Source organism: Rhincodon typus, chromosome 36, assembly GCF_021869965.1.
Source record: "Rhincodon typus isolate 14 chromosome 36, sRhiTyp1.1, whole genome shotgun sequence".
NCBI classification, from domain to species: domain Eukaryota; kingdom Metazoa; phylum Chordata; class Chondrichthyes; order Orectolobiformes; family Rhincodontidae; genus Rhincodon; species Rhincodon typus.
Window position 1 is genome coordinate 21276149 of NC_063367.1, and position 16648 is coordinate 21292796.

At 38.5% G+C, this 16648-nt stretch overlaps 1 protein-coding gene across 6 annotated transcripts in view; it reads left to right on the forward strand.

Annotated features, from left to right (window-relative positions):
* myo9aa (myosin IXAa) overlaps nt 1–16648 on the forward strand; it is a 308137-nt gene that overhangs the window by 137620 nt on the left and 153869 nt on the right. For all 6 annotated transcript variants that reach the window (XM_048617105.1, XM_048617106.1, XM_048617109.1 and 3 more), the window contains 4 exons: nt 3415–3541; nt 4772–4861; nt 10706–10822; nt 12735–12869. In XM_048617105.1, coding sequence (XP_048473062.1) covers nt 3415–3541; nt 4772–4861; nt 10706–10822; nt 12735–12869 — 469 coding nt within the window. The remainder of the gene's footprint in view (nt 1–3414; nt 3542–4771; nt 4862–10705; nt 10823–12734; nt 12870–16648) is intronic.

Consider the following 16648-nt stretch of genomic DNA (forward strand, 5'->3'; position numbering starts at 1 on the left):
GTGTGTGTGTGTGTGTGTGTGTGTGTGTGTGTGTGTGTGTGAGAGCGTGAGCGCGTGAACTATAATTCAAAACTGTACAATCTAATTAAATAGATCATTACAATTTGTCAAGGTGATGCTGTCAAACCTGGATTGTCCAGGAGATTTTACGGATGTAGATCAGTGTGGTGTTGTCTCATGTGGTGCGACATGAACGCAATATTGCAGTCGAGGCTGTTTGCACGGGTGCACAATTTGGCTATCAGTCTCTGCTTGGCGATTCTGTGTTGTTGTGTATTTTGAAGTCTGCCTTGGAAGAGGCTTCCCTGAAAATCAGAGGCTGAATGGTGTTGACTGCTGAAGTATCCCCGGACTGGGAGAGACCTTTCCTGCCTGGCAATTGTTTTGTGGTGTCCATTCATCCTTAATCATAGCGTCTGCATCGTCTCGCCAATGTACCATGCCTCGGGCATCGTTGCCTGCTGCATATGAGATAGACATGCTGGGCCAAGTCACATGAGTATCTGCCGTGTATGTGGTGGATGGTGTCCCCACATCTGATGGTGGTATTATCGCTCTGCCCATTTGAAGTTCGGGAAGTTTGGCAGTCACTGAAGAAACCTTTAATTATGTCAGGGCAGTGACTTGAAACAGATTCTGGGCTTTGTTAGTTTCGATTGGTTTAGTTACTTGTCCTCCTTCTGCAATTTCTAGAATGCAGGAATGTATGAATGATTTAAGGTTCGACAAGGAGCCATTTTAGGTTTGTTTACTCCACTGATCTTCGTTGTGTGATCCTTTAAGCTCTCTGCCCTTCGTCTCTCTCCGTATAAACTGTGTCTGTATGCTGTTCTCTCACTGAATCTGACAAAGCGTTGTGCTCCAAAAGCTTGTGATTTCTAATGAACCTGTTGGGCTATAATCTGATGTCATGTGATTTTTGACTCCACCCCAGTCTAACACCGCCACTTCCACATTTAGATAGAATGTTGCTGACACCAGCCAGGTATTGATAGGTTAAAGAAAACAAAGCAGGCTTTATTTAGGCAGTATGAGTGCAGATTAGTTGGTCTTTTTGAAAACATTTCATGCAGACGTATTGTGAATGTCGTGAGATGTCATAGAGTTAAAGCACATGGTGAAGTCTTATGAAGCAGACTCGAAGATCTGGTGGCAGGGATGCTGAAGGATTCTGTTATTTTTCCTTTTCAGCTGAATCTTTAGTCTCTACCATAAAATCTTGCACATAACTTTGGTATTACAACTTTTTGAATTGCAACTTGTTTAGATTAGATTGGGATAAGCAGCCATACAACATGTAACTAATGAAATCTCACAGGGATGAGTGTTGAGGCTGCAGTTATTTATAATATATGTTAATGACTTGGAAGATAGAAGTGAATTTTGTTACAGTTGTATAGGACTTTGATTCGACCACATTTGGAATACTGCGTACAGTTCTGGTCGCCACATTACCAAAAGGATGTGGATGCTTTGGAGAGGGTGCAGAGGAGGTTCACCAGGATGTTGCCTTGTATGGAGGGCGCTAGCTATGAAGAGAGGTTGAGTAGATTAGGCTTATTTACATTAGAAAGACGGAGGTTGAGGGGGGACCTGATTGAGGTCTACAAAATCATGAGAGGTATAGACAGGGTGGATAGCAAGAAGCTTTTTCCCAGAGTCGGGGACTCAATTACTAGGGGTCATGATTTCAGGGTGAGAGGGGAAAAGTTTAAGGGAGATATGCGTTGAAAGTTCTTTACGCAGAGGGTGGTGGGTGCCTGGAACGCGTTGCCAGCGGAGGTGGTAGAGGCGGGCACGATAGCATCATTTAAGATGTATCTAGACAGATACATGAATGGGCAGGGAGCAGAGGGATACAGATCCTTGGAAAATAGGTGACAGGTTTAGATAGAGGATCTGGATCGGTGCAGGCTTGGAGGGCTGAAGGGCCTGTTCCTGTGCTGTAATTTTCTTTGTTCTTTGAATGATCAAGTTTGAAAAGTAGGTCGGAAGGCAAGTAATGAGGATGACACATAGAATATGCAAAGGGACATAGACGGTTCAGTGAATGGATAAAAAATTGGCAGATAGAATCTAATGTGGGGAAATGAGGGATTATGCACTCTGGCAGGAAGAACAGAGGAGCTGAGCATTATTTAAATGGAGAAATATTGTAGAAAGCTGCAGCACAGAGGGATTTGGAATCCTTGTGCATGAATCACAAAAAGTTAGCATCCAAGTTCAGCAGGTAATAAAAGGAAATAGGATGTTGGCCTTTATTTCAAAGGGAACGGAGAATAAAATTGGCAGGTCTTTCCAGTAATATTCAATGCACTAGTCAGACCACGACTTGAATACTGTGCATAGTTTTGGTTCTCTTATCTGAGCAAAGATGAACTGGCATTGGTGGCAGCCCACATAAAGTTCACAAGGTTGATCCTGGATATGGAGGGACAGTAAATATGAGGAGAAGTTGAGTGTCTTAAGCCTGTACTCATCAGAGTTTAGAAGAATGAGAGGTGACCTTATTGAAACGTACAGCTTGTTGGCGAAGATGTGGAGAGGTTGTCTCCCCTTGTGGGAAGTTTAGGAACTGAAAGTGTAATCTCGTAAAATGACTTCACCCGTTTAAGATAGAGATGAGGAGGAATTTCTTCCCTCAGAGGGTAGTGAATTTGTGGAATTCTTTATTGCAGAAGTCTGTTAAGACTGGGTCATTAAGTACATTCAGGGTTGAGATAGACAAACCTTTAGTCAGTAAAGAAATCGAGGGTTATTGGCAAAAGGCAGGAAAGAGGAGTTGTATTCTCAGATCAACGTTGATCTCACTGAGTGGTGGAGCAGATTTGAATAGTCTATTTCTGCTCCTTTTTCTTATGTCTTAGTAAGTTTTGACCAAAATAATGCAGTTTTTAACTGATCAAATTGACACTATTCCTTTTGCATACAAGTAGAACTTTTCTAGGCACGTGAGTTTAAGCAAGTCTGAAATGCTATTTATCCCATTAAAACTCATTAAAACTGTGTTTCAGAAGCATGTTAGTGCTGTGCCATTATACATTGTTAAGCAGTTGATGGATTAAGGGTGCACAGTAACTCACTGTGTTGCCTTGTATCTTTTCTGAAAGTGTGAATGTCAACATTTACCATCTGCTTCACAACAACAGTTTGGCTCTTTTGATTGGATTATTATGCCTAAAATGCATCTTTGGATACAAATTGTGCAATCACCATGAAGAAAAATACAAATTTTATAAACCTGTGAACTGTTTTAAAAAATTTGTCCAGTTATTAGAGATCCTTTCTTCTCTTAGAAATATGTACATATTGTTTATTGGAAGTTTGATGTTCTATAATAGTTACAGGGTTATATATAGTTAGAGTTTTAGATGACATTAAATTAAAATAATTTAAGTTGCATTGTAATTACAGGATATTTAGCCTCCTGGCTGCAATTTTACACCTTGGGAATATAAAATACAAAAAGAAGACCTATCGAGATGATTCGGTTGACATTTGCAACCCAGACGTGTTGCCCATTGTCTCGGAGCTTCTGGAGGTATTACAGTGACTAATCTTATCAATTCAATGCTGTATCATAATAACTTCCATTCTCTATTAAAAAACTAAAATTCTTCCTCTGGAAGGAATGTACGGGTAATTGAGTATTGTTGATGCCATCATAAGTCCTAGTTGAGATGAGCCCAAAATTATATATTTCTTTGATACAAAGCGTATAACACTCGACTTCCTGTCTAAATTGTACATTTCATCTTGTTTTTGAAAAGAATGAGCCACACTTTGCATATGTAACAGTAATAACTATTTGTAATTGTACATTAGATTTCGCAAAAAATTCTGAAGTACTTTGTATGAGCATAATTGGACATAATTTTACACCAAGTTACATGTGAAGGTATTGAGATAGACCAACAAAAACCTCGGTAGTGGTAGGATTTAAGAAATGTCTTAAAAGAGGAAAGAGAGTTTTCAAAATTGGAGAGGTTTCAGGAGGAAATGCCAGAACTTCAGGGCCTCAGCAGCTGAAGGCATGGCTGCCAGTTGTGGAGCCATTAAAATTGTGGAAGGGCATGAGGTCTGAATTGCTATGTCTGTTTATTTCTTGTTCTGGGAAGAAAATTATTCTGTATAGTGAATACTTTTGAAAGGTTTTGCATAAGCTCAATGATTTTCACTATTTTACGATTACAACTATTGACTTTTTGGTTAATTTGGAGTTGCATGGTGACTTAGTGGTTAGCACTGCTGCCTCACAGGGCCAGAGACCTGGGTTCGATTCCACCCTTGGGCGACTGTCTGTGTGGAGTTTGCATGTTCTCCCCGTGTCCACGTGCTCTATTTTCTTCCCACAATCCAAAGATGTGTGGGTTAGGTGGATTGGTCATGTTAAATTGCCCATAGTGTCCAGGGATGTGTAAATTTGGTGGACTAGCCATGGGAAATGTGGGATTACAGGGAAAAGGGTAGGAGGATGCATCTGGGTAAGGTGCTGTTTGGAGGGACGGTGTGTACTCATTGAGCCAAATGACCTGTTTCCAAACCGTAGGAATTCTAGAGAGGGTCTAATTCTATTTAAGTTGAGAAAGAAAACCAAATTTGCCAAATATTCCCTAATCCATGATAAAACTAGAAAAGTTAAAAATTCTTTGAATTAAGAACCTATCATTGGAGGATTTAAAGCTATATTAATACCCAACTACTATTAACACTATGGAATATAAAGTCTCTTAAATATCACTCGCGTTGAAATTTACTGCTCTTTAATTAGGTTAAAGAAGATGCACTGTTTGAAGCACTGACCACCAGGAAGACTGTGACAGTTGGAGAGAGACTTATCCTGCCCTATAGACTATCTGAGGTAAATAAAAAGCAGTGTGTTGAATGCACACAGCATGTTTTCTATCTCACATTGGGTGCTATACTCCAAATAGCATGTTGGTAAAGGAAAAATTCAAAGCTAATCTTTACTTCAGATATAAACTCATTTGGGGTGCAACATTATGGGTAAATATCCCCTGACTTTACTGAACTCTTGTGTGTCACTTTGTGGTTTTTATATAGCATGTCTTCATTTGCTTTGTTTCCCCATTGGTGAATAGATGGAAGGACCCCTGGGCTGATTATCATGAATGTTGGCTGCAGATGGAACAAGTCGTGGTGTTGGACTTGTACCAAGAGTTGCTGGCCCAGAAGTAGGGACGTTACTGCTGTGTCATAACAACTACATTGAAAATTCAGCCCGATGTGACCTGGATAGGTTTTTAAGACAATTGGTGATAGTCTCAACTGAGTCTAGCTATCAATTCCAAATTTTTTACATTGAATTTAAAATCCATCTGTTGTTGCGGTGGGTTCGGAACCTTTGTTCTCAGAATAGTAAAAGCAAAATAATGCAGATGCTGGGAATCTGAAAAAAAAATGTTTGAAGAAACTCAGTGGGTCTGACAGCATCTGTGGAGAAAGAAACAAAGTTAATGTTTTGAGTTCAATATAACTGATCTGAAGAAGACTCATTTCAGACTTGAACCAGTCTTTCGGTTCAGGGGTAGGGACACTTCGTCTGTGCCACAAGAGGACTGTAGTCCTGTGATATTAGCATCGCACCATTGTTCTCTGTCCTGTGTGCTGAATTAATTAACCAATCAGTGCTATGTACAAGTGTATGTAATTCAATTGGTCCAAAAGGCAATGAGGGAAATTCGGATATTTTCCCCATTGGGAAACTTCTGTAGTCATTGAAATATACAGTTCATCACCTTACCTGTAGTAAAATTATGACTTCTAAAATTTGAGCATACATACTAACAAGGGTCAAAAGAAACTTACTCTCCATTTATTAATATTTTCTCAGTGTAATGAAGCTTGCTTGAGGTTCCTTAGCCATAGTTAGCCAAGTTCCCAATGAGGTAAATGTGAGTATGCAAGGTCAGGATCCCTGTATCAGACCAGTAATCTCTAGAAAGAAATATGAACTTCTCAGTGTCTGATACAATTGCATGACACATTTTAAGATTTCTCCGATAAAAGTTTGGCGCTGAATAAACATCATATGGTAGGCAACTAATATACTCAACTACAGAATTGGTATTTCCCATTAACTTAGCGCAACGAAAAAACACACTAAATTTATACGTTATACTACATTCTAAGCAGACACGTAATCTTCTGTATAAAAACTCAAGCACCTCCTGCCTTCAGCAGGGTCTCTTATCACTTCTCCACCGGAATGGATCTTCCAGTATCCTTTCATCATTTTTCTGAGCATGTCCACATGGATTTCTGGTAACAAGGCACCCTCTTGCTACTCCTTGGCTTTCACACTCCATAAGACTCATTTCTTCAAATAAGGAAGCTGTCTGTTATGGAACTTTTAAATGGAGATAATGGAAAATCTATTTATCTTTGTATGCAAGTAGATTTATGTGTCATTAAGTAGATATTTTTATTGCAATGGCATTAATATGCGTTTGTAAGGGCATTGAGCAAGGGAGCTGTCACTTCAGTGGAAATGCAATCTGTGGGTATTGGGATTATTGTATCTGAGATGTGAGCAGAACTAGTCAAAAATCAAAGTGCATGAATTTCAAATGCAATGTCTTTGAGAAGATAACTCACAATAATAGCACATGCCAAGCTGAGAGATCCTGTACCATTGAGTTTCTTCTGTATATCACACTGCAGAGGAGGGTGGTGTGTGTATGCTAATTAGATTTTCAGAACACTTTTTAACTTAACTTATTTATTGGTTTGCTTTAAAGGTCATAATCCATGACCAGCAATTTATCAAATCTCCACTACCACCTTCCTCATCTATATCTGCACCATCCCCAATAGTACATAAATTTCTTAAATGTCCTTTTTGCCGATATTGCCTCATGCACTTAGGAAATTCCAGTTAGTCAATAATTGTCCAGCCTAAGTGCTCTTTCATTCAATATAAACCCTTCATTACTCTGCCCTTGTCAGACTTTGCTGGTTCCCTTTTTCCAGCCTTAAAGTACTCATTTGTGCATTCCTGATGCTTTTGCCCCATCTTATCTGAACATTCCCAATCACTGCTGGTCTTTGCATAGACTTTCCCTTTCTCAGTTCTCTGCTGATCGTTGCAATCTCACATCTATGCTTCTGGATTTCAGCTTCCAGTAGATTGAACAAATCAGTTTTCAAGCAGGTAGGCCACGATTAATTGAATAAGACCTCAAAATTGATGACAAAGATAAAACTGTTAAAATTGAAAGTTTTGAGTAAACAAGCTATACTTCTGGTTTGGATGAAAGATTTAGATGACACTATTAATCTATTTCAAGCTGAGATATACTGATCCTGTCAGATGGAGAACAACTGGGGAAAATGGCAATGTTCCTTCTTGCCAGTGTAACAGCAGCAAAGGAATGGATGTGACTGGATTGCAAAATGCAGACTTTACTATCATGTATTTTTGGATCTTGTATGAGATATTAGAGACTTGAAGGTGTGCAGTCAGTTTGATTTTATAAACAAAGCCTGACAAAACTTTGCAAGTATTGTGAAGTGTCAGGAGTTTAGTGTTAAACTTCAAGATGATAAGGGTAAACTGGTAATATGGACAGATATATAAGTTTAGTGCAAAAAAATATGACGTGTTACATTTTGATAGAAAGAATGAAGAGAGGCAATATAAAACAAAAAGTAAAATTCTAAAAGAGGTATAGGAGCAGAGTTTTGGGGGTTAAATATGCAAAAATCTTTGAAGGTATTAGGACAGGTCAAGAGAACTGATAAGTCTCTGAATCTTTGGCTTTACATGTAGGAGCATAAGAGTACAAAAAAACAAAAATTATGGTCAACCTTTTTAAAAGGTCAGTATGACCTCAACTGGAATCTGGGCACCAGACTTTAGAAGGAGGTGCAGGTACTAGAAAAGATACAGAAAATTCTCATGGAAATGATTTCAGGGATGAGGGTGCTGGGTTACTTAGTGATATTGGAGAAGCTTTGACTGTTCTCTTTAGAGAAGGCCGAGAAGAGCTTTGGAAAATTAAATGTTGCTGTTTATTGGTAAGTAATAGGATATATAAGTAGTACATTTTGCCACTGTGGTACAAGTGTTGATGAGATCTGCATAAAGTTTGGACTCCTTGTATAAGAAGGGATATAATTGCAGTTCAGAGAAAATTCACTTAACTAATTCCTGGGATGAAAACGTTACCTAGTGGGGATCTCAGACATGATGGACGGTGTCTGCACAGAAGACTTTACCTCTTATGGGACAGAATGGGAGAGAATAGGGTAAGTGAAGTTGAGGCCATAATCTGATCAGCAATAGTTACTAACTGTTGGAGCAGGCTTGAAGAACCAAATGGCTAGCTTCTAATATGTGTGTTCATATGTATTTATTTGATAGAGGTATTAAATCACAAGGGGTCTTGACAAAGTAGATGGAGAAAAAAATAATGCCCTGGGCAGAAGGGTTAAAAACTAGATGACATTATTTTGGCATGCACCTTATGATGGTGACATGAGCTATGGGAGAGGACTGAAGAGTAGCACCAGCTATTTTGATCTTACAGGGAGGTAGCGTTGGTGCATACGGCCGAACGCCTACTTCCTACGCTGTAATCTCTCTAGAATTCTATTGTTGATCTTTTGACGGAAGTTTATAAAAATTAGTTAAAAAAATAGAGGAACAATTAGCATTCCTAAAAATAACTGAAAAAAATGAAGATAGTATTGAATATACATGGGCATATGAAAGAGAAAACATGTTTTTTTGTTGCAGACACTTTGTATAACCTGTTGACTGGTTTATGCTAAAATATTATCTAGTCTTTTGTATTTTCAGAAGTTAGCAGGCCTACTGTGTATTGTCAGAATTCACTGCTTTACTTCAGTTACCTAGCATTTCTAGTTTTCTCTTCAACTTGTTAGAAATTAGCTCTCAGAGCTGTGCTCAATTATAGAGTTATAGAGTCATAGAGTCATACAGCATGGAAACAGACCCTTCAGTCCAACCTGACCATGTTCCCAACCTAAATTAGTCCTGCCTACCTACATTTGGCCCATATCCCTCCAAACCTTTCCTATTCATATTGATATCCAAATGTCTTTTAAATGTTGTAACTGTACCTGCATCCACCACTTCCTCTGGCGGTTCATTCCACACACTTACCCTACTCTGTTAAAACAAAAAAGTTGCCCCTAATGTTCTTTTTAAATCTTTTCTCCTCTCACCTTAAAAGTAGGGAAAAGGCCTTTGCTATTCACCTTATCTGTGCCCCTCCTGATTTTACAAACATCTATAAGGTCACCTCTCAACCACCTACGTTCCAAAAGCCCCAGCCTATTCAGTCTATTTTTATAACTCAAACCCTCCATTTCCAGCAATATCCTGGTAAATCTTTTCTGAATCCCCTCCAGTTTAACAATATATTTCCTATAACAGGGCGACCAGAACTGCACGCAGTACTCCTAAAGTGGCCTCACCAGCGTCCTGTACAACCTCAACGTGATACTTCATTTGTATTGGCTTGGAGCAGTACTAATAAGATAAAAGTAAAACCTTTAAATTCACAAAATAAGATTGCCAGAACGCACGCACCAAACTTGCCTGTAGTTAGTCCTCTACATTTCAAATTTGCTGAGATCTAGTAATATAATTTAAGCACACTCATTAGAAAGGAAATGATCTATTCCTAATTCCTTATCTTAGCATGTCCCACAGTGCTTTGCAACCAATGAGTTAACCTTTTGAAGTGTTGTTACATCGGCAAAATATCCAGTAGTCGAGCAGTAAGTTATAACATAGCAAACGAGATGGATGACTAGTTAATTTGCCTTGGATTATGTTGGCTGAAGAATTAATATTGCTGAGAACACCCCCTGTTGTTTTAACTAATGGATCTTTACATCCATCCAAGCCAGCAGTTAACCAAACTTCAGTTTCACGTGTTACCTCAAAAATGACGACTACAGAAATTGAAGTTTCTTTAATTTAATGAACTGATCCAAGGCACTTCACTGGAGCATGACACCAAACCCCCATATGGAGATTCTAGGTTAGGTGACCAAAAGCTTTCTCAAAAAGATCACTTTCAAGCAGTGACATAAAGAAATTAGGTTGAAGGATGCACTGGAGGCCATAAATAGAGGAACACATATTGGTCTACAACTTAACTGTGTACCTTGATTATGGGCTCAATTGGCAATGGGGCTTGACTGCACTACCTTTCACTCAGAAGTTAGTCCTATTACTGAGCCAAGGCTGATATTTGGCCAAACTGGTGACAGGAGAAGCTCACCAAACCAACATCAACTTATATATTTTTAAGATCACGAGAAATACTTTCAATGTTTAATTAACCAGTTCTGAAGACCAGTCATACTGAATTCAAAATGTTAATTCTGTTGCCCTCCCCACTGATGCTGCCAGACCTGTTGAGTTCCTTAAGCATTATGTTTGTTTCCAGCATCTACAGTAGTTTGCTTTTATTTAGTTACTACTTTAACAGCTAAAATCATAACCTGTAACTAGTTGTTGTACAAGCATTGTGGCTCCAGGAGCTTTTTCGCTGCCATTCAGAGAGCTCTGCCTTAGTGGATAAATATAAGAATTTTGAAATCCATCAACAGTGGAGCATTTATAATATTTTCTGAGTGTTGCCATAAGGTTTTCAGTTTATACTGTATGTTGCCCTTCAGTACTTGCTAATTTGTTGTATTTTAGGCAATAACTGTACGTGACTCCATGGCTAAGTCACTCTACAGTGCCCTATTTGACTGGATAGTATTCCGAATCAACCATGCACTCCTTAACAATCGTGACCTAGAGGAACGCCAGAAGGTGAGTCAGATCACGTAAATCTGACAGATCATTCTTCAACTAATAGTTTGACCAGATCATCTGTGAAATTCATGTATGTAAATGATAAAGCCGTAACGCATTTTAACTATTTTTCTATGCTGCTTCCCTCCCTTTACCCATTCTTTATTAGTAGGATGATGTGGCCTTTGAACATCACCAGTGGTAAGTGTGTGAATGATTCAGGACAGTTTGCAGCTTTTCCTTGTTCTCTCTTACAGCAAAGTGTCTCACCTTTATTTGATATGATATGCTGTAGTATTGACCTCACTAAGCAAGGAACGCTGTCACAGAATCTTTATCGTACTGCATAGCTATATTAACAGCATACAGTAATAGAATACTGTGCTGTATGACGTAAATTCTTGAACACTGATTCTCAGAAAATAGAGTATTGTAACAATTTGATGGATCATTTCATTTGGGTATCACTCAACACTCCTCAGTTTTCCTTGGTTGAATTTGAGCTGGTGTTCAGATGGATACTTGCCTTTTTATTTTGAAACCTCATTTCCGATTTCTCCTAAAGGCACAGCTTGTGCTTGGGTCTCGTTAGATAAGATTATGAAAATGTTTGATTGGGTCAACACAGAGAAAACATTTCCTTTTGTGTGGGAGACTGAAACCAGGGACCATAAATCCAAGTGATTTGTTCATAAATTTGATAGGCAATTTATGTGGAACTTCTTTCCCCACAGCATGATTAAATATGGACCTCTTTACCACAGTATGTAATTAAGGTGACTCGCATTCATATATTTGATCCATAGACACATCAAAAAACTAAACAAACATGAGAATAAAAGGGTTAATTGGGTATTCTGGAAGGATGGAAAGAAGCTTGTCAGGTGTATAACACTGATATGGGCCTGTATTTGACCTGTACCTTCTATGCATTGATTCTCAGAAACATGTTGCTAAGTTATCCATGTAATATGTCAACTCAATGATTGAAATAAACTATTCAACTATACAACACACACCAAAGTTGAGAAAATGGTTAAAAAGGCATCTGGAATCTTGGGCTTTATAGAGGTATTGAAGACGATGCAAGAACGTGAGGGTAAACCATGATAAAATACTACATTGGCCTGAGCCACAGTATCCTTTACAGTTTTGGACACTTAGGAAGGATGTGAAGGCATTGTAAAGGGGACAGAAAAGATTCATGAGAAACCTTTCCATGGGTGAGGGACTTCAATTGCATGGTTACATTTGGAGAAGTTGGATTTTTCATCCTTGCAGAAGAGAGAGTTGCAAGGACACTTGATTGTACTCAAAACTGTGTGGGACCTGACCACAGTAAACAGGGAAAAATTGTTCCCATTGGCAGACAGGTCCAAATTTAAAATTTAGAAAGGAATCAAAGGCACATTGGAAAAATGATTTTTACACAGCAAATAATTGAAACTGGGTGTACACTACCTGAAAGGGTAGTGAAAACAGATTTAATCGTGTTTTTGAAATGGGAATTGGATAAGCACCTGAAGATGAAATTATGCAACACAATGGAAAAAGGACCTGAAAATGAGAGAAGCTATGTTGCTGTTGTAGAGAGCCAGCACAAGTTTAACAGGCTGAATGCCCTCCTCTGGTGCTGCAACTATTCATGATTTTATCATGACGGAACCAAACCTTGGTTCCACTATGCACCAGCTTACAAGGAGCAACGATAACTGCAGCTGACTCCTCCAAACCTAAGTATGCAAATTACAGTGTCTTGTGATTTGATCGTGGTGAGCTGATGACTCAACCAAATATGACATGAGAATCATCTTAATTGATTAGTTTCACCTTACTTCATGTCGTCATTTTATACACAAACCATCAAAAAGGCACATTGACTTTTAATAAATCAGCATATTGATAGTAATAAATACACTTGTATTTGTAGATTCTTTCCATTGGTGTACTTGATATTTTTGGCTTCGAGGACTATGAGAACAACAGCTTTGAACAGTTCTGTATAAACTTCGCTAATGAGCGGCTTCAGCACTACTTCAATCAGCACATTTTCAAAATGGAGCAGGTAAAAAAAAAAAAATTCTTGGACACATTGCAATTCAAAATATGCCTTGGTGTAATAGTATAAAATGAACTTTTCTTATCTCTCCTGTGCTGGATTTGAACTGGCAAGTGGTTGATACTGACACAATTGTTGAATTGCCCAGATTTGACATGCCTCACATGGATGAACAGAAAATTCTTTTTTGTTTTACCTTTAGCAAAGGTCATGTTTTTCGTTTTAGAGAGGGAGGGAACTTGCTTTGAAGTTACTGGTTAAGTTAAATTTTGGCCAAGAAGAAACTTATTTCTGAAATTTAAAACTCCATGTACAAAGTTCAACTTCTAGTATTTTGTTCTGAGAAAGTTCCTGTCAGCTGTTTTTTCCTTTTTAAAAAAAATATATTTCCAGCTTGAAGCAAGTATGTTCTGGCAACAGCTTTGTGCTCCTAAACCTTCTTACAACTGGAAATTTGCTTGTAATTTAGTTTATATTTTGCACACTGTGATCTTGGTCAAATTCTAATGCCATTTGCATTGTTGAGATTTAATTAAAAATTGCTTTTAGCATTTGAAGTACACAGTGTTCTTCTAAAACACGAAGATTGCATCTAGGTTCTGGACTTTCTGGTGCATCATGAGCATCCATGGTTGGAACATTGCAGACTGGCTGTCAGTAGACACTCAGTAATTTTGTTGATCAAATGTTGGAACAGTAGAAACTTAGTTTTAAAATACTGAGTTTTAAAATATATTCATGAATAGACTGAGTTCTCAGTTTCCACAGGACCCCGTATGTGTGTTCCACTGCATTTCCCATTGTGTACATATAAACATCTTTTACACAATGAAAAAAAAAATTCTTATTGCATGTGTATGAGATTGAAAAATGAGAATCAGATTTAGCAGTTTTATAAATAATCCACCCTACTTCAATTTTTTTCTGGTCAACAAATAGTCAGTGTGCCTTGGGTCCTCTGATGATTCACAATGATTGATATGCAAGTGTTTAATTTTATGTAGCGAATATATTTCCCTGAAGCCAAGCAATAGCTTCCTCATTTACTGAAGTTAAGTAGTCTTCTACTCAGTCTACAGATTGGTATGTGTGGCATTGTTTGTGTTCCTGCACAGATGCAAAAAATGGTTGGTATTGACTGATGGAGGTTGGATGCTTAGGAGCCCTGTCCTGAACCTGTTTAGGAAAAGCCGCTCTCACTAAGATAACTCAAACATTCAATAGTTGGGATTTGTTAGAAGAAACCAATTAATGACTTCCTTTATTTATTATTCCTTAATATCTGCTGGGAGGTCTTCCTGAGGAAAATGAGATGCCATGATGGAAGTAGGTGGGTCGAATAGGTCATGGAGTGGCAATCAAAAGAATGGTTCTAAGGATGAGAGCATCAATTATGAGGATAGATTGGAGAGGTCAGCACAATACTGCGTGGTAGGAAGATGGCTGAAAGGAAATCTGAGAGAAGCTTTCAAAATCGCGAGGTGGCTGGTTAGAGTAGATAGGGAGAAATTGTTCTTATTCAAAAGGATCAAGAGTGAGAGGGTACAGATTTAAATTGACTTGCAAAAGAAGAAAATGCAAGGTGAGGAAAAACATTTTCACACAAATGGTTCAGACATGGAATGCACTGCGTGGAGGTGTAGTAGAGGCAAGTTCAGTTGAGGCATTCAAGCAAGTATTGGATTATTGTTTTGTTTGGATAAAGTGCAAAGGTATGTGGAAAAGAGAGGAGAATAGCGTGAAGTGATACTCATTTGGATCACCAATGCAGACACAATGGCCTATGGCCTCCATCTGCGTGATTCTGTGAAATGAGGTGCAGCATGAATGGCTTCAACCAGCTTGCTTATTTTTGTAAGACAACATTGTGTGGACAAGTGATGTTTGCAAGGGCAGGAAAATGAATGTTGGTTGTTGAGTGGAATGTTCCAGTGCATTATTGCATTCAGTTGATGGCCAACATGATGTATACATAACTTTTGCCAGATAGATTCATAATACTGTGCTGTATAATATGATAGGACAAGCGCTAAGTTCTGGAATTATGTGACAGTAGCATTTTACATAGATCCAGCAAATTTGATCAGTAGACTGTTTATGGCTTTGGATTTTTGCTACTGTTTTCTTTCGACATTCTTGGAGGACAACGTTCTATCTTGAGTCACTCCTAAATATGCTAGGTTGGATCATGATTTAGTCCTTGGCCATTATTAGAGATATACATTTCATTTTTAGTGGTGGAATACACTGGATATAGTATTAGTGGGATTCATTGTGAGAATGCTGTGTTCTATTGACTGCAGATAGCCACTTCAAGCTAAAATAGGACAACTTGATACTGGTGTAGAGTTATTTTAGTCACATTAGTGCTAGGATGCATATGGACTCAACCTGGTGGGCCTGCGCCAAAACTTTCAACTAGAATTGGTTTCCTTCAATAACGCCTTCTGTCTGTGTTCATACATTCAGTAAGTGATTTCATGGTTGGACACTCTATTGTGGTGCTACAAACTGTTACGTGCAGAGAAGAATCTGACATTCTTGGTTTCTTTTCCTAGTAGATTTTTTTAAAATCAAAATTGACAAAAACCCTGCCTGTCTGTCCTAGTCAGCCGATTCTGACCGGTAGCCTAGTCTTGCTCCCCAATCTAAATAAATTCATTCATCAGGAGATGCTGCATGAATTCCAGTCAGCACTTGCATAATTAGGTTATCAAGCACACATGCCCACAGCTTGCAAATTTGAAACTCTTGAACTGAAGCTAATGTTTGACTGCTCCTGCAAGAGTTCTTTGGCATTTCTTCTGCTGAATTCAAAATGTCTGTGATTTATTTTTCCTATCGTTGTATCACACACTGCCACATTAAGCAAAAAACTGGATAGCTTTCTTAGGGGTTCAGTTTTAAAATCAAATGTTGGGGTCCTACATGTGAGAAAGTTTTTGTAACAATCTCCTATCTGGTTTTCATTAGCTAACCTCAGAATACATCACCAGTATTTACCCCAGTACTCTTATTAGCGTTGCAATTATTGTCCATGGATTATAGAGGAGAAAATCAATTAAAGTTCATTTGTGTGAAAATTTGTGGATATTCTGAGGCTAGAAGAGGGATTTCTTTGGTACCTTGATATGTGAATTGATTGCCAAATGTCAACTTAAGATCTATGTATAAAGTGTCAGTTTTTGATGAGATACTATAGATTATCCATTTAATATTAACCCACAGGAGCAGAAGGTCGAGGCTATGATTTTTTATTTCAAAAATGTACTTTATTCATAAAGGTTATCTTTGTAGATATTCATAAATGCAGTTCTGTACAGTAGCATATCAAGGAAACAACCATTGGTTTGTTTCGATAGAATCAAACTCCAGAGACATCTCTAGGAGAATGTGATAACTGAACAGACCCCCATTTAACATCAGCAGGAAGTGTTCTTTACCCACTGCACCTTGGCAGCGGCTGCCCAAGCTTTAGTGCATCTCTGAGCATGTAGTCCTGGACCTTGGAATGTGCCAGTCTGCAACTCTCAGTCGAGGTCAACTCCTTGCTCTGGAAAATCAACAAGTTTCGAGCAAAGCAATGAGTATCTTTTACTGAGTTGATGGTTCTCCAATGCAATCAATGTTTGTCTCGGTGTGCCTCCCAGGGAACAGATCTTAGAGTGCAGAGCTGCTGTGGATGAACCTTGACAAAAACCACTGCATCTTTCTTCAGACTTCCTTTGCAAAGGCATGTTCCAGAAGGAGATGTGTGATAGTCTCAAGATCTCATCATCCCCGCC